Source organism: Antedon bifida, chromosome 3 (genome assembly GCF_963402885.1).
Source record: "Antedon bifida chromosome 3, ecAntBifi1.1, whole genome shotgun sequence".
Taxonomy (NCBI): Eukaryota; Metazoa; Echinodermata; class Crinoidea; order Comatulida; family Antedonidae; genus Antedon; species Antedon bifida.
The window spans coordinates 13,593,212-13,612,610 of NC_136228.1; the positions used below are offsets into that span (position 1 = coordinate 13,593,212).

At 33.5% G+C, this 19,399-nt stretch overlaps 2 protein-coding genes across 2 annotated transcripts; one reads left to right on the forward strand and one right to left on the reverse strand.

Moving 5' to 3' along the window:
* Positions 1 to 1,147: 1,147 nt before the first annotated feature.
* On the reverse strand, positions 1,148 to 11,824 carry LOC144837902 (aspartate aminotransferase, cytoplasmic-like). Its single transcript, XM_078693224.1, has 9 exons — positions 11,673 to 11,824; positions 11,103 to 11,284; positions 10,604 to 10,712; positions 6,396 to 6,511; positions 4,758 to 4,862; positions 4,036 to 4,186; positions 3,159 to 3,324; positions 2,216 to 2,358; positions 1,148 to 1,437 (listed from the first exon to the last, which is right to left on the reverse strand). The coding sequence occupies exons 1-9, from the start codon at positions 11,785 to 11,787 to the stop codon at positions 1,292 to 1,294; spliced, it is 1,233 nt and encodes a 410-aa protein (XP_078549350.1). The 5' UTR covers positions 11,788 to 11,824; the 3' UTR covers positions 1,148 to 1,291.
* A 5,780-nt stretch (positions 11,825 to 17,604) lies between these two features.
* Positions 17,605 to 18,945, forward strand: LOC144837896 (uncharacterized). The gene has a single exon (XM_078693211.1). It carries the CDS (start codon positions 17,655 to 17,657, stop codon positions 18,888 to 18,890), a length of 1,236 nt encoding a protein of 411 aa, XP_078549337.1. The 5' UTR covers positions 17,605 to 17,654; the 3' UTR covers positions 18,891 to 18,945.
* Positions 18,946 to 19,399: the final 454 nt, after the last annotated feature.

Sequence of the window (19,399 nt, forward strand, 5' to 3'; positions counted from 1 at the left end):
TCGAATAAACGCTCAGGGGCATTTATTTCGGGAGAGTTTTGAGAGGGAAGTTTATTTTTTGGGGTCTAATATGGACTCATGTATTATAATCAAATAAATTCACCCGATATATGAAAAAATACCACACAATTAATATGAAGAAGTGATAAAAAATTCTATCAAAATACGTTCTATGGGGGATTTCGAAGGAGGCATTAATTTAAAGTACGCTTTTATTCGAATAAATACGGTAATTGTAATATTATTATTGATGTCATATTAAACCATATTTTTAAATTTATTATTTAGTATTATTACCTGATTGATTATTAGTAAACTATTATGAAGATATAATTTTATATTACATTATTATAATTTGGATCTACATTGCACTAACTTCTCAAACTCAACATTGTAAATTCATTTCATACTCAATAAAACATAAATAAACTGAAATAAGTAAGTTCTTAAAACCAAATATTTGTATTAATCCAAACAATACTGCAGGTAATGATCAAAACACTCATATATAAGTTGTACTTATATACAGGTATACATACCCATATAGGTCATACTCACATATAGATCATATGCATATGTAGGTCATACTCATATATAAGTAATACTCATATATAGGTCATACTCATATATAAGTAATACTCTTATATAGGTCATACTCATATATAGGTCATACTCATATATAAGTCATACTCATATTTAGGTCATAAACATATACATAGATCATACTCATATGTAGGTCATACTCAAACTGTATATAGGTAATACTCATATATATATAGCTCATACCCATATATATAGGTCATACTCATATATATAGGACATACTCATATATATAAGTCATACTCATATATATAAGTTATACCTATAATACAGTCCCAACTGAGATTCTATGATATTGGTTCTAATCTCAAGTCCCTACTATGATTTTCTGAGGTCTACTATGATAATGAGTGAAATAGAATGTGCATTTATGTATTTGAAAACGGATGCAATTTAAGCAGTGGAATTGAATTTGGGGTGGGGGAGGACACATAACCCACCCCTCCTGCTTTGCAACATTTCTTGATGATTCCTAACTCATTTATTATGAAATTGTGATAGATCATAAAACATCATTAAAAACAAAACAAAATAATGATGTAACAGTTGTATTAAATGAAAATAACATTAGAAAATCATACTTGTTCAGGAATATATAATAATTTGTTAATATAACAATAATTCTATTTATAGCTTTGTTTTAACAGTCTAATTCTTTTAATGCTTAGCATTATTCAACTACAACCTTACATTAATCTTCTGTAATGGTTGTTACAACATCATGAATAGCTTTGGCAACATGTTCAACATTTTTAGTTGTGAGAGCACACATGTTGATGCGGCCGGTGCTCAAACAGTAAATATGATGACGATTACGAAGGCCTTGAACTTGTTTAGCTGTCAAGGAAATAATACAAATATCATCGTAAATATAATAACATTCAAACTTCGAAGTAGCTTAAGTCATGAAGCTTAAGCTTTATCTACACTATCAAACTTTATGTGACAAAAAAATGTGATGTGCCCATGTATGGATGTCATATCACTTCCATATTTGGGTATATCACTGCCATATTTGGGTATATCACTGCCATACTTGGGCATATCACACTTTTTTGTACTAGTTTGCTAGTGTAGATTAATAAAATTATTGTTGAAAAGTTTCAAAATGACATCATAAACTTTGCTTTTGACTGAATGTTAAATGGACCAATTGTAGTCCCAATGAGAACGGAATAAAGTATACTGGGCTTATATGCATGCACAAATTAATATTTTGTATAAATTACGGTATATTTCATATCTAGCGCCCCTTTTCATCTTCCTTTATTTTTACAATTAATAATAGTAATATCCTGGATTTATAAACCTCCTAATATTGTGTTAAATTTAAGCACAGTACAGTACATATAATTACATATTATTTTATATACATATTTCCATGTCATCAAACACATATGGAAACATACTCCCATAATGCAGCTAGTAATCAGTGCAAAGTTGACCCTACCAGATACCTATATGTACACCTGGCTGGAGAGAGGCAAACGTAAGTATCTTGCCTAAGGATACAAGCAATGTGACAATTGAATGCTTCACATGCCCTTTACATGGGTGTCCCATAAATAGGGGTATCCCAAAGTAGGCTTCCAAATTCATTAAAATAGATACTTACGTCCTAGCCCTGTGAATGTGAACATTCCAATCTGATCCACGATGTGATTCCATGTGCCTGGAGTTCCCAAAGATTTTAAATGCTGATACAACATTTCTCTCATTGAAAACACTCTTGATGACATTTCTTTAATATGACCTTGCCTATAGAAAAAGAAATAAACAAACTACTGTAAAACCTCAGAAAGAAGACCCCATGCTTTTTTTTCGAAAAGAAGCTCAATCCTCCCTTTCCCATCTATTTTGACTGCAAAAATAATCTTGAAATCAAGTCAAGGCTGTAAATGTATATATAGAAAGTCTTGTTTTTTTCACTGTTTTTTTAAAAAGATTTACAATTCTAATCTTATTTATTTAAAAAGTCCACACTATCAAACTAGTTGGACAAAAAAAAGTGTGATGTGCCCAAATAATGCCCATTAATAATAATTAATTAATAATTATGTAACATCATCATGTCCATATATGGGCACATTTTCTTGTCACATAAAGTTTGATAGCTTTAAGCTCTGTCTACACTATCAAACTAGTTTGACAAAAAAAGTGTGATGTACGCAAATATGGTAGTAATATAACATCATTATGTACATAGGCACATACATCTATGGAGTTAAGTTTTCATATCATAATGCAAGGTCATTGGCACATTGTAACAGACTCGAATACTTACGCTTTTGTTACAAACTAGGGTGAAGACACAGTGTCCAAGAGAAAATGTTATCAGTTGAAGATAAAAATCCTTGATGCATTACTTTAGTATCGTAATCGTCATACCCTAATATTATTCTATGGTGGTAGCGAACGAAAGTTGAGTGCCATAAATGTGGCTTCCAAAATCTGTTTCTAGTTCAAACCTATGATGTACAAAACCGTTTGAACACACCCTTAATCATTATCATTTATGTTGCAAATCAACAAATTTTAAAACACAAATAAAAACTCACCATTGCTTGTACAATGCTGGATTATTTAATACAGTGCCAACGATTCTAGCTCCATGATTGGGTGGATTTGACCACATTGCCCTGGCGATCAGTTCCAATTGAGATTTTATTCTGTTTTTGTAATCTGCATTATTCATCACAACCGCTAAGTTTCCAACTCGCTCATCTGAATAAAGACAAGTTGTCAAACAATTTAGTTTAAGCAGTACAATCATTTGAATCATAAAAGCCAATTTACACAGACGAGCGGTAATGGTAAGCAGAAAACCGAGTAGCTTGTCCCACATAGAATCTGATCTATCATGAGTGGAAGCCGCCCGTCCGATCAGCGTTGTGTGTAAATGGTCATAAGGAATAACCTTTTTCTCAAAGCACAATCATTCATTGGAATGCTCTTTTAACTACAGTGGTCAGCGCACCAACTCTATTAACTTTTTTTTTAAAAGGACTTGATAAACATTGGCATGATAAGGGATTTAAAAGGCTCATCCTAGAAACCGCTCTTTAAACCGTAAGTGTAAACTCTATATTTTATTACCGTTACAGCTCGTCTGTGTAAATTGGCCTTTAGTCAGAAAAAAAAACAAGTTTAGCTGGCTTTTACTGTAAAACAAGTTGAGCTGGCTTTTACTGGCCTTACTCACTAGAAGCAAAGGCTTGTCTCATGACGGCCCTGACAATACAAATATGTATAATACATAAAAAGAAATACTGTATAAAAATATTTTATTTATAAATATAAATATTTTTTTTATGTATATAAAATATTGAGCATAACTAACGTTTTACAGATTTTTTGAAAGTAATTAAAGATACAGAAAGTTTTATTTTGACAGGGAGATCATTTCATAGTTTAGGTCCAGCTAAAACACCTTACTGTATAATCCAAAACTCTTGGAAAATGATTGAGCAGCAAAGAATTCTATTCCTTTGCTGACAAAATAACGGACGGCCCAGCTGTCCTTTTCAACATCACCAGTTGCAAAGCCTATGTATGCACAGTCAAAAAACGGCAACAATTTTCGCTCCTGAAAAAATGAAATTGTTCGTTTTAATAAGGCCATCTCAGACAGGGTCGTATGACGGGGGACAAAAAAGCTGTTTCGTCAGCAGAAAATTGAACATTTTAAAGTTCTCCCGACGATCTAACTAGGCCTGATTTCAAGACAACTTGTCGGGATTCAACTCAGACAGCACCGACGAGTTAAGACGTTTTGTCGGGCCTCGGCGTATGATGCTGTCCAAGTGCCTTTTACAATACGATAAATAAAGCATGTTTATACTAGGGTAAGTAGATAAAATTGTTTACACAGGATAACCATTTATGCTGTGTCAGGTATGTTTTCACCAGATAGGTGTGTTTAGCCCTTCTAGCATACGAAACGAAATTTGTTGTGTAATAAAGTAGTACTAAATATATATAAACTTTCCAAACACTATAAATCCATATAAATATATTAGATGGGTACAGAGTCTGCTGGTAGTATAAACAGGCCTTAATTCTTTTCATATGATCATCAGCTAACATTTTCCACAGCAGAAAAGAGAGACATATTGTAACATGCAGACAAGGGTCATACCTTATCCTAATAAACTTACCTGAACTATTTCTGCAATCTTCTTCCATTGATCTGTGGTAAGGTCAACACCAGTTGGATTATGTGCACATGCATGCAGTATAATTACAGCACCTTCAGGGGCTGCCTAAAATATCAAAGACACAAAAACATATTTAAACAGCTAAGATTATGATGACTTAATAACTTAATGTTTCAAAACCGACCACTGTCTTCTATTAGCAACTAACCATTTATCTTTTCATCTGCTCGTCTTTGGAATGATCTGCCACAAAAGGCAACATCAATCGATATTTTAAAAAAAAGTCTTAAGAAACATCGTTTTTCTTTTTATTCTCGTAGGATAGGATAGACAGATGCCTTTTTCACTCGAGCTCCTGTGAATACTGTTCAGGCAAACTCTCATATGGGAGCTTCAATGTGCTGAAGAACGGAGCGGTGTAAATTGTTCCTGTGCTTTTCTTATGGATCATTTTTGTGTGTAAAGCGCTTAGAAACATTGATATAGGGGTATTCCAAAAGAGGGGGCTCTATTGATCATAATAAAATCACGCGTCTCAATGAAACTAAATTTTTAGGTGTAACAATTGACTCTAATTTTACATGGAAGCCCCACATATATCAAATCAGTAACATTATCGCGAGAAACATAGCTATTATAAATAAATTAAAATCATCCCTTCCTTCTAATATATTATTAATTTTTTATAACACTTTAGTTTTGCCTTATATCTCATATTGCAATATTTCCTGGGCCACCACTCTCGATAAATTTCTTAACTTATCTCCATGGGACAGTTACGAAACAACACACATTGATAACATTTTTAGACTTCAAAAAAGAGCATTAAGACTTTGCGCTTCCACTTCTTTCAAATCTCATACCAAATCCTTGTTTTATAAGTATAAAGTATTAAATGTTTACGACCTTAACAAACTTCAAATTTGTCTCTTTATGTTCCACTTACATCAGAGTTCCTTGCCTTCCCAAATCGCTTCTCTATTTTCTAAACCCATCATAGTCACAATACAAGATTCGCCCAAACCTATACTTCTTCTTTATTAACTATTTCAAATCTGAGACGTCACTCAATTCTATACTGTGGTCCCAAATTATGGCACTCACTAAATCTAAATCTTAAACAAGTACTGATCACTGCATATGACGATTATTTCATAAATTATTAAAATGCTGGTAAATCTTTCTTTACTAATAGTTTTTTTAATGTCTTTTTATGAGCTTGACTGATTTAAGTCCTTGTCTGTCCGGTGTTTCGTTTTTTTCTTTTTGGGGTTTTTTTTTATATTGGTATATATGGTTTTTCATTGTCCCAACCATTGTTATTTTGTTTATTACTGCAGGGAGTCTAGGCTTAAAGTTTATTTGTTTGTAACAAAAAACTTATCTAGGCTTCCTTCTACACATGCTTTTTACTATGTTACATCTTGTGTAGAAAATTGAACAAAACGAAACGAAACGAAACTGTAGCTTCTACTGAAGATAATGCATAATGAAAATCCCTTATCTTTATCTATTGAACTAAGGTTCAGTAGATATGGTATCATTTTGATAATCATTTGTTAATAGGGGTTGGTTGTAGTTTTAACACATATATCATCTTTTTTGTTTCACAAAGGTTATACTGTAGTTGTAGTTTACCTTAATGTCCTCAGCCATGCCTTCAAAATCGAGATCTCTACTCTCTGCTCTCCAGTATCTGTAGGTCCGCACCTCTTTGTATTGTACAGCTTTTTGGAATATACCATAGTGATTGGCTGTAAAAAAGATGAAAAAATAAATTATTTCATTAAATACCGTTTTATTAACACACATGAGAGGTTGTTAGTTTTGTAGGGTTAAAATAAACAAATTTGTATTTTTTTTTAAAAAACAAAAGAAATGGTTATTTAGTATAATTTTAAAATAAATTAATTTTATTAATGTTATTAACATTAATGTAATTTTAATAATCAAATGTTTATTTGTTTGTATCTCTTTTGAAGGTACTTTTTTGTGATTGTCATTTTTGTATTTTTAATTGAATAAAAGAGGGTCCTTGGATATCATCTTCCTGCGAGGGAACTGGAAGGTGGAAGATCAAAGTGGGGTTCCGACAAACCCCCTCGAAATGAACTTTTTTACATTTTACAATTCAATGACGGCCGGGCTAGCTAGCGGTAAGCATATATATGCTACAGTATGAACCCACCTCATATGAAACAAAAAAATGCTGGCTTACAATTCAATGATCTAGGCCTAGCTAGGGGTAGGCTCTCTAACCGGCCTGCAAGTCTAACTCTCCTTTGTTATACCCTGGATCCGCCCCTGATCATCCTCTATGAGCATTGTTGAAATAAATAAATTAGCTTCTATTCAGTATTCTACTACAACAGTAGTAGTTTTAACTTGGCTTTGTCTTGATAGAACTCATTAAGATTCATTATTACAGCAGTATAATATTTATTAACTACTCTTAACACACTAACCATAATTTTTTAATAATTGTACCAGTAATAATAAATCTGACCCATGACCCCTTAGCAATTTTCTGATGGAGCCTTTGACTCTCAATTAAACAAAAAACAGTTGAATATATAACTGTGCTAATTAACCCTCTTCTTGGTGTCTGATTTTGGTAAACTTTGGATATCATTGAAAAAATTGAGAAACCTTGTTTTCCTGCAGTTTCTACATATTTTACAATAGGATAATGTCATTTAAAGATGTATTGTCCCTTTGACTAATTTCAAAAAAATAAAAAATACAAGATTTCAAAAAAAGGTGGGTCATTTTGAAGTATCATATAGTTATTAACTTTCACCAAAAATTTGTTGAAAAAAAAAATAATTTAACTGAAATACAGGTGATTTTTTGTTTCAAAAATAACTTTGACTTCCAGTCAAAGTTTTCAATCAAAACATATCCCATAATGAAACACGCTTGTTTGGCTACTCTGTATGCATATTTCATAAAACTTTCTCACGATCTGTGTGAAAATACCTTCTCAACTGTGACGAGTTGTAAACAATCCTAATTAGCATATGCATAATGCGTACTTGTGGTTTGAAATCTTTGTTTACTTTCGCTCGCGACGATTTTCCAGACGAAATGTAATCAAACTAATTTCCCTGTTATTTGTTAATTACGTAAACTTGTTGTTTTTGGCTGGAATTTTCGACTTAAAGTGAATAACTTTAATATTACTTTGATATGGCCAATTTAAATTTAGAATATTTTGACCTTCATTTTTTTGTGTTTCAAGGGACAATACATCTTTAAGATGATGTCACAACTTTAAATGGTAATTTAAATATACTAATTGGAAAGTTTAATATTGCATTTATCTACTGGTAATGCACTTAGCTGGTCTAAAACCAACCGGTAAGGAGATATGTACGGTGCTTCAAAAATGGTAAATGGTGGCCATTTATGCTAACCCAACCCACTTCCCAATGTCCAATTTTGGTAAACTTGAGATTTTAATTAATACGCATCCAACAGCAAGCACAAATTCGCCAATTACATGATGGATAAACTATTTTATAATTTATCGGGCTTATAAACTAAGTCTCATTTGAGGCTTACGGAGTGGAGTTGAGTCATGGCACTAGGTCACGATTGAACACTGAACCCTGGGATGGGATTGGAAGGGAAGCACGTTAACCACCAAGCTACATGTTACACTAAATCCCCTACATTCATTTCATATCAACCAGACAAAAAAAAAAAAAATGTTGTTGCAATTGTTTCTAGGTTATATAAACCATACTTTTACTATGAAGATCTCCAACCAGCAGTTTTCATAGTTAAATATGACAATTACTTTAAAGAATATATTACTTACAGGCTAGTACCTTCATATTTTATGTTTATTTTATTAATCAATAATTGTTGTCACTTTTTTAATTTATAGTAAACATAACTTTTGCGAAATAACCACAACATTAATAGATAGTAAATTGCATACATCTACAGGTATAGAAAATTAAATGGTTTACCAGCATGTTAAATAAGGGTTATTATATAACACCTAAATAAATTCCTGTCATTTGATTAGACAAATGTGGGTCACATGGCATGCAATAGTACGCACTATTAAATGATCGTTTAATAGTACTTTTTTTCGTGTACGAAAAAAAAACCTTTTTAAGTTTGGAAAATATTTTGTTTTAATTTATACTATTGCTTTTGAAATATAACAGCGACACCTATTTTGCGGCGATTTGAATGTTATGACTGGTTTTTCGCGATGGAAGTACATTTCTGGAGAGATATATGTACTAATTTAGATCAAAAAGGCATTTAAATTAGCTTTAGATCGTTTGTAGGATTTTGATTAATTAATGGGAACATCTCTACAAGATGTGGAATCGTTGGAAATTAGACTAGATGAGTTCCAATTGTCTGCCGAAGTTTTGCCTTTCAGCCAAGCTAGTACTAGGTCTAGCCTACGCTTGTTAGTATTAGGCTAGGTCTAGCCTATGCATTTTAGCCTCGCTAGACCTAGGAAAGTTTGGTCATTTGTTGACATAATTAACGCTAAAGTAGGTGTGTTTTTAAAATCCATATAAATATAACATTTAATATATTATTATTAAAAAACAAATTTTACTGTTTTAATCAATGTGAATTAAATATAGGCCTTGGCTAAGCCAGGGCTACCTTTGATTTGATTTAAATGACAGGAATCTATTTAGATGTTATATAATATAATAACAAATAATGATTGTTTTATATTCGTGCAATGGTACAAATAATGGCATTTGTGAATGATGAAATGAAAGGTTAAATATAGATATATAACCTTTCATCATTCACCTCATGCCATTATTTGTACCATTACACTCATAAACATTCATTATTTGTATAATAATGCACTTGTCAATATTATTGTATGACCCACTATATGACTCCGGGGAAGCAGGTGCGTCAATGGATACAATTTAAAAAAAACAAAGTCCAATTTTGGTAAACTTTGGATATGATGTTCATTCATTTCATATCAACCAAACAAAACAAATTCTGTTTTCTAGGTTCAACCATAGCCTACTTCTACTGGACTATTATGCAAATCAATGAATCAATCTCCAACCAGCAGTTTTCATAGTTAAATATGACAATCATATTGTGATAATATATTACTTACAGGCTAGTACCTTCATATTTTATGATTATTTTATTAATCAATAATTCTTTTCACTTTTTAAATTTAAACTTTAATAAACATACATACATCACATCAATAACCAGAACATTAATAAATAGTAAATCTATAGAAAATGCAATGGTGATGTGGTAAATAAATAGGGAGACCTAATTGATCCTAATATAATTATGCCTTATAAAATAATTAAAGATAAAGATTTCGAAAAAAAGTAGGTCATTTTGAAGAATCATAATAGTTATTAACTTTCACTAAAAATTAGTCAAAAAAAAAAAATCATTTAACTGAAATACAGACGTTTTTTGTTCAAAAAATAACTTTGACTTCTAGTCAAAGTTTTCAATCAAAACATATCACATAATGCAACGCGCTTGTTTGGCTACTCTGTATGGATAATCATAAAACCCAACCGTGACTAGTTGTAAACAATCCTAATTAGCATCATGCATAATGCATACTCGTGGTTTGAAATCTTTGTTTACTTTCGCTCGCGACGATTTTCCAGACGAAATGTAATCAAAATTAATTTACCTGTTAATTACGTAAACTTGTTGTTTTTGGCTAGAATTTTCGACTTAAAGTGAATAACTTTAATATTACTTTGATATGGCCAATTTAAATTTAGAATATTTAGACCTTCATTTTTTATGTTTCAAGGGACAATACATCTTTAATGACTTGTGAGATAATTCATGATACTTACGCCAAGTTGGAACAGGGACATATGCAACATTGCCATTAAGATGTTTATGTATAAAGTCAGCACCAAGCCTAATTGCTCCTGTTCCACTAAGTGCTTGGAAACCTAAAGCCTGCAATAAAACCAAAAAAATTATTGAAGATATTTTTTTTTTACATTTTTTTTTTTGAAAATGTCATTTTAATGTCACATATAGTTACAGACCGGATAGTTATTCACTTTGACCAAAAATTGGATAAAAATAATTGTAAATTAAAGAAAAAAAATTGTCAAATTGACTAGAAGTCAATGGGTTTTTTTTGTGTCTTTTTACAAGTAAAAACATTTTTTTTTTCTAGTTAGTGATTAACTTACATTATCAAAACTGCAATATGCAAAGTCTTTTTTTATTGATCTTCATTTCTCATGTTTGGTGGGACAATACGGTAGTACATATTTAATCTGTTATAAATTGTATTCATGCTCAACACATCATATTTCAATTTTGCATCAATGAACTAACCCGGTTTTGTACAATGGCTGGACTGTCATCTCCCAAAATCATCCTAACTGCTCCTGATGTAAAATCCTGTAGGCCAGAAATTGGTAAATACTCATGATCAAGGGATCTATCAGCGGCCATCTGCTCTTCAACCTGTCTAACCACTGGTAACACCCATGGAACACCATCATCCGTTCTATATGCTAAAAAATAGATTCATTAAATATCGTAATATATCCATAGCTTCTATTTAGTATTATATAGAATGTAAATAAAAATGGATCATCATGTGAACATTTAGAAATTTAGATGGGTCAGCTTTTATGCAGATGGCCTAGACCTACCTAGCCTACCTCAGTCTAGAGAGAGCCTACCTCTAGAGAGGGCCTAGGCTAGTAGAGTAGAAGCTAGTTAGGCCTAAATAACTTCCTAGGCCTACTGACTGTCAGTGCCAGCCAGAGAAAGTGTAGCCTGTGACCGAGTCTGTAGTAGTAAAGTAGGCCTTCTAGCTAGCTGGGAGCCGGCCTACTCTAGGCCGCCTAAACTAGCCTCTAGCTAGGCCTAGTAGTAGTAGCTAGCTTATAAACTTACCCCCAACACCAAGATTCACTTTCAATGGACTTGTGTCTGCTTTATAATCGATAGTCAATTGAAAGACTGCAATTGGTAGCCCTGCCTGTACGTTAGAAAATACTGATTTTGCCATGACTTTTTTTTCTGCTGTGGTCTGTTTGCTCTGTGTCGTCGCGAATTCCGTCTCTGGTGCTCTGCCTCCTGTGTGCATGCCGCCGCCAGATATCAAAGTTCAGATTGATTTATTGTTGATTGGGGGCGTAATTATTTGACACATGACCAGATGTTTAAAAAACTATTAATAAAGTATTAAGCACGCATTTCTAAACCTCTTCTACCATCATGAAAAATGCATATTAAATTTAATCGTTACAGATTAATGTCTTTTACTATACTACTGTACCATATTGCAATATTACAATAAGGCATATTGATGGCTACTTTCTACGAAGTGACGTAGTGTGGTACGTAGGCCTGGTGCGAAAAATGTATGTACGATTTTTGTCAAGGGGAAATAAAAGAAATAAAATAATAAGTCAATTGGTATCTATCAATATATAGAACGGGCGCCCAGAGTTATTCATTTTAAAAGCCAAAAGGTTTAATTGTGGGCTGATTACGGCCAAGATTCAATAATCAATTGCTGCCGGGGAATCGGGTCGTATCCTAATAATAATTAATAGTCTACAAGATCTCTTAATAAATCGTAACATTCACATTTTATTTTATTTTTAATTCCAATTTATTTATTTTGTATTGTACACTGACACTGACCTTCGCCTGACTCGCACATGTAATTGTCATTATAATGTATTGGTCACTCCTATTAGTCACGAGTGTTTTGTTTTGAATCTCAAGAAAATTATACCGTACTTATATATTCGAACAAACGCCCCGCCTAGAATAAAACGCTCCCCCCTCGAATAAACTTGACATATGGTATAACCGCACAATCCCCCCGCCCCTTCCCCCTCACCCTCCCCTCTCACGTCACGCCCCTGATTGACATATTAGTCTACAATTTAGGGCCTACCAAGCATTTTTACTGTATTTTATCACTTTCTTATCACTTCGGTAGTATTTATATATTTATATTTATTTCCGTATACAAATAAATACAAAAAGCAGCAAAAGCTGAAAGCATTGTATGTAAATACTAAAAATATTAAACATTAATACATTTACAATGTACAGTACACACAAGAAAAGGCAATAAAATAAATAGTAGAAAGCAATAAAAAATAAATGCCATTAAAACAATTAACAGACAATTGTGAGATTGAAAAAGGTAGTTCATTATTTGTTTAAAGCTTATATAAAATGAATTATTAATTATATATATTTATCAACTTAAATATAGCATATTATAATATAAAACAAAAAAATAAAAAAGAGGAACATAATCATTGATAGACATAAAAATTAATAGACCAAAACAATATTTTTGAGAGTTGTTGAGGCCAATAAATAAGAGAATTTGTCAAAAGAATATGTTAAAGATATATTGTCCCTTGACTAATTTTTTTTAAATATTTTGAAAAAAAGTGGGTCATTTTGAAGTATCATAATAGTTATTAACTTTCACCAAAAATTAGTCGGAAAAAAATAATTTAACCGAAATACAGACGTTTTTTTGTTCAAAAAATAACTTTGACTTCCAGTCAAAGTTTTCGATAACATATCTCATAATGCAACGCGCTTGTTTGGCTACTCTGTATGCATAATCATAAAACTTCATCGCGATCTGTGTGAAAACACCTTCCCAACCGTGACGAGTTGTAAACAATCCTAATTAACATCATGCATAATGCATACTCGTGGTTTGAAATCTTTGTTTACTTTCGCTCACGACGATTCCAGACGAAATGTAATCAAATTAATTTACCTGTTAATTACGTAAACTTGTTGTTTTTTTCTAGAATTTTCGAATAACTTTAATATTACTTTGATATGGCCAATTTAAATTTAGAATATCTTTTTTTTCATTTTTTGTGTTTCAAGTGACAATAGGGCCTACATCTTTAAGTGTATGTTAGTGTGTATGATAAAAAAAGAAATCAAATTAGCCTAAACAAAAACCAAAACGTCAGCGCGCGGCGATTCTTCTCCACCATCATCACTTTGTAATTTGACTCGAGTTCAGATTAGGTATCAAGGCCTGGGGTGAAGAATCTTGGATTCAGTGTTTATATTTCAGTGTTTTGTGAGACCTAATGCGACTGAGCGCTGTAGTAGGCCAGATCTTTGGTAATTTGTCCTCTTCACCACCTCGAAGACTACTATTTATACGCTCATAAATGAATCTAGCCATTGATGTACCTTTGTGTCGCCTCTCTAAGTTGCTTCTTCTTCGTTGTCTGTTCGTCTTTTATTCTGTTCGCTTGCCTTGTACTTCACAGGTAAGGAAGCTTTAAGCCTAATAGCATGTAAACACGTACAGTATTGTCACTACAGTACTTTATTATTCTTCTCCTCGATGTCACTTGTTGTAAGTACACGTTCTAATGTTTAGTAGTTCATTGTTATGACATATTTCACAGTTGTTGTTTAATTTAAAGATGAATAATGTGAGGGGCTTATATATCGGGGCTTGCATATTATCATTATCATTTATATATAGGCATAATACCGAGTAAGATGCCTCTTTGTTTCATGGTAGGCATAATTGTTGTCTACACTATCAAACTTTATGTGACAAAAAAAAATTGATGTGCCCATAATGAACATGATGACATCATTATCACTACCATATTTGAGCATATCACTATACCATATTTGGGCACATCACACAGAGCTTTACATACAGTTGGTATGAATGGTAAATTAATATACATACTATAATACGAGAAGTTCACTAGGGTGTTGTAAAAAGCTAGGTTTAATTCAATATAAAGTTCAATCAGGTCCATTGACATAGTACGTGTTGGTTTGCAAATGTCTACACATCATACTACACTACTAAAGCGTGGTTCCCACAAGAACGCAACACAAGGACGTAACGCAACGCAAGTGAATTGACCAATCACAAGCGATGGCTTATTCGCTTGTGATTGCTAACTGTCTATAACTTCGCTTGTCATTGGTTAAAACGCTTGCGTTTACGTCCTTGCGTTACGTTCTTGTGGGAACCAAGCTTAAGCAGTGAGGTATAAAAAGAATGTGTATACCTCCCTGCACTAAGCAAGACGAAGTGGGGAAACTCCCTCACACCTCCTCTGAATTTCGACAAATGCAATCAAACAATCCGAACAAGACTTATTTTCCAATGACGTTTAGTTTGCCCTGCCTCATTTCCCCTTCCACTCTGCATTAATTAATTAATCCTCCGTTGCGTTGCGCTTGCATATTTTGGATGTAAACAAACTTATTTCAGTTTTGTAGAAAATATAGATCATCACACGACCGTCAAGTTGTTAAAGATGTAGGCCTATTGTCCTCCTTAAAAAAATGTCACTAATTTTGTTGTTGAGTATGCAATTATTAAGGTTAAGTAATAGTTCTTCACTTTTACCAACAACTTGATCGAAAAGAAAAACATCTTAAAAAACAGAGAAAAAATGAGTCAAATTGGCTGCCAGCCAATGGTTTTTGATTGAATTTAACCGTTTATTTTGTAAGTGAAAACATTATTTTTCCGGGGGACAATACATCTTTTATCAAACCAGGTGGGTGGTATAGTTCTCAGAAAAAAAAAGTGTGCGAATTTGTTAATTAGAAGTATCGATCTATCGAGGTTTAAGATTATTCTTGAAGTTGAATTTCCGTTAGCGATTTTAGCTGAAAATCGCATTACAGTATACGATCCCGGGGTTAGTGTCAGCAATTAACTACCCACGCACCCAAGGGAAAGCAAATGGCATTGTTCCAGTTTAGCACGATGAAGCACGAGAATGACAGAATGTGATTTTTCTGTAAGGCCAATTTACACAGACGCGCGGTAAAAAGCGGAAACCGTGTAGCTTGTCCCACGTGGAATCTATCCTGAGCGGAACCGCCCGTCGACCGCTCCTCCGCGTTGTGTGAAATGGTCAAAAGAATATATTCTATTGTATTACCGTTATTACCGCTCGTCTGTATAACTTGGCCTTTTTGCTTCTTGTTTCACCTGCCAGATAACTATTTTAGTATACTATAAAAACGTATTTTCATTACAATGAGATTTAATCGATTGTTACAAAAATATTTTATTACGAGGACAATGTACCGTATGTATTAAAAAACCCAATGCATGTGATTTGACGACACGACGCGATCATCGGAATTGTCACCTGTTATTGGTCTACTCACTTGCGTAAAGCGTTCCCACTAGAAAGCAAGTGTTGTATTGCGTAATCACAAGTGGGAACCGACGACTGCAAACATCGCAGGTTTGATTTCACGCAGGCGAGGGCAAACGCAATGATTGGAAAGGCATTTTCTTACGTTGAGTAGATTGCGTTACGTTGCGTCGCTAGTGGGAACCAAGCTTTATATTGGTCTCAGACTCACTTGCGTAATTCCGTTGCAAGTATGACGTCCTTACGTTGCGTCTGGTAACGACGACAGTGGTACGTAAACATTCTCTCTAGATTATTAATTCTTGGTATAACCAGGGAGTTGTTAAAGATTTACAAATCCCTGGTATAAGTCAGTTGTTTGACGTTACGTCATCGGTATGAAACAGCAATGCAAGTATAATACATTTTAACTTTAAGTGTCTTCTGTCATCTAATTCAAGTACTGTATAAGATAAATAATCTTTAATTTAGTCCAGGAATACGGTCAAGCGTTTGGCGCCAGACATAAGAAGAGTTAACTTAAGCTTGGTTCCTACTAGCGACGCAACATACTTAACGTAAGAAAATCCCCTTCCAATAACTGTGTTTTCCCCCGCCTGCGTGAAATCAAACCTGCGATGTTTGCAGCACTATTGCGTCCACTTGTGATTACGCAATACAGCAATTTACGTCAATACGTCGTAACCAAAATAAAAAATGCAATAATAGTTTTATAGGCGTAGGCAGCAGGGGCGGCATTTTGAGTGGAGCCGGAGGTCCACATAGAGCCACGGATGGATTTCTAGTTTGGTCGTTTTAATCATTGGTTTACGGGCACGTAAATCTGTTCTATTTCCGATACCGTATGTTACTTAAGAATTTTGATAATAAATAAAAAAAAATAATAATAATAAAAATAAATAAAATATGATAAAAAATGTGTATTTATTTATATTATAAACTGATGAAGGGCTGGTGTTGCCAGAAAGCTCTGCTAATATTCTTGTTTGTTTTACTTCATCGTTTTAGCTTTTTGCTTATTTAATGATTGTACATATCTCCATTGAGATCCAGCCATTGATACCCACTCAATTGTCATTTTGCAGTAATTTGCCTCCTTCGGATTTTTATTAGATAATTATTTATATTATGTTTAGGCCTACCAGTATAATTCTTTTTTTTTGCGATTAGAGCTTGATTCCCTGATGGTATAAATAAACTGATTTTTATTAGCATCATATTAAATTATGTCATTTTTATATACAGTTAACTGATAACTGCTTAAACAACCACTTCCGCGTTCCTTGATACACTTTGACACGTTTAAGAACTCTTTCAGCTTGTTTAAAATATTTTTCACACAGCAAACCATTTCAGAATGATCTTTTATAAACTGCTATTTACCTGTTGAATTTTAATGCTACGGAACTGATGGAAATAATAAATAAATCCATTATTTGTTTGGAAAAAATGTGGCGAGATCCGCCAAGGCTTTCTTTCTTTGTATTTCAACAAGCATTAAAGTACTTTTCACGTAAAGCCCATTGTGTACGGTATACATAACACAAAACACGTGTACAGTGAGCATTGTTCTTGGTTTTGTCTAGTGGTTTAGGCGGATAATTGAAGCTATATTGTTAATTGTAAGCTTTATGTGTATTCCGATATTGAGGGTTTATTCTTGTTTATTCTAGGAATGAATCGCAAGATTGGATTGTCGTTCCGATAGTAGGCTGATAAGATTATGAGTGGTCGGCGTGTTGCGAAGAACAGTACATGCAAGGACCTATCTAGACGCGGCAAAATACCGACTAAAAATCTGGTAACGCAGTTCGACAAAATAACCGTACGGTCACCGGATGAAACATACGGTCAACAGTTGCCACGTAAATCATCAAAGAACAGGCTTGATCCAATTGCAGGTAGGCCTACTACGAAAGAAAACGAACGTTTGTTGTCGTCTAACAACGTGTATAGAAATAAACACGCAAGGCATAGGCCTATACAGAAAGATGACAAAAAGCGCGTTCCATCGACTCCAAAGACGACCCCAGGACGTGATCGTGTAAAATTGAAAAATCTAAAACGATTTTATGAATTCACAAAGATCTTTGATAGATATCGCATTACTACAAATTTAAATGCTAGAAATGAATTTGGCAGTTTACCGTATTTAAACGAGTTCCGGGAAAACGATAGGGTAAATTCTAGGCCTATAAAACATTCGTATTCGTGGCCATCGTTACAGCAGAGCGACAGGTTAAAGGTATGTGTGCCGAAAACTGAAGGTAACTTTAGAAAGTGTGCTAAACAACAGACAATGGGAAAAACTTTCGATACGACGTCAAAATGCAAACGGGATGTGCATCAACCCCGCAAAGTTAACGATAATGAATTGTACGATGCCAACCAAAATGAAAGATCTTCGAAACATCGAGAAAAAACGCCAGAAAAATCGAAAACAAGGAGAAAGGAGAATAGCAAAGAAAGATATCCAAACAGTCGTCCGAAGCCGCCATCTTGGCAAAACTTCACAGTTGTAGAGGTACCACCAGATAACGGAAGATCAAGGCTTGATTTGAGTTCAGTGAATAGGTCAAAGTTGAGAATAGAAGCCAAAGACAAACGATTACGTTCGAATATCCACAGAACACATAGTATGGTTATTGATGCATCGGAAATGCCAGAAGCATCGAATCTCGTCATACCATTGGCGGAAGGTAAACCACATGAAATTCGATTATTAAGGGGCTCAGAATTTGACGATATTTTGTACATGGCGGAAAACGAGCAGCGCTGCCGTGATTGGTTGAAAACATTAGAAAGTGCCGAGTGCAAGCATCACTCATCTACGTCAACAACAGCCGAAAAGATTTTACCGAATACGGACACTGTAACATGTGATTTGGAATTAGCAGAGGATCGATGGGATTTCTTGATTTCACCGTATCCAAAAGGAAAAAGAAACCCAAATTTGTAATTATTAACATTAATGCAGAAACCACCAATTTTAAACATTTTCTAGTTGTATCCATGATTTTAGTTCAGTTTTTCATTTACTAATCGAATAGATTTCAATACGGACACGGTGCTATGAAAGCAATGTATAGAGGTGCTCATAAATACATTTTATGGATGTTTTTTTAATGTAACTACACATTCTACTACATACATTATACTCTATGTATAATGATTTGTACTAAACAAATATACTTTCCTTTACCATTATTTCTTACAGGAGTTTAATTTTTATACAAATTTAAAAAGCCTATACAGACTGTACACTACACTGTATAAACGTTTAACCAATGAGGGCGCTCATCAAAATGATACCATATCTAATGAACTCTACTAGAAGTTCAATAGTATACAAATAATTAATGTTTATGAGTTGAATACTGAGAATATTTCATGAGTTGAATAATTGACTGCTCTATTTTAACGAGGCGTACTGTTGTTTATCACTATTAGATATCACTTTTCCATGAG

Excerpts from the sequence above, each read along its gene's own strand:
- LOC144837902 (XM_078693224.1), bottom strand. The coding sequence starts at position 11,787 with ATGGCAAAATCAGTATTTTCTAACGTACAGGCAGGGCTACCAATTGCA. Across the intron at positions 4,863-6,395 it reads GCATGGCTGAGGACATTAAG|GCAGCCCCTGAAGGTGCTGT; the intron begins GTAAACTACAAC and ends TTGATATTTTAG. Across the intron at positions 3,325-4,035 it reads CAAGAGTTTTGGATTATACA|ATGAGCGAGTTGGAAACTTA; the intron begins GTAAGGTGTTTT and ends GTCTTTATTCAG.
- LOC144837896 (XM_078693211.1), top strand. The coding sequence starts at position 17,655 with ATGAGTGGTCGGCGTGTTGCGAAGAACAGTACATGCAAGGACCTATCT.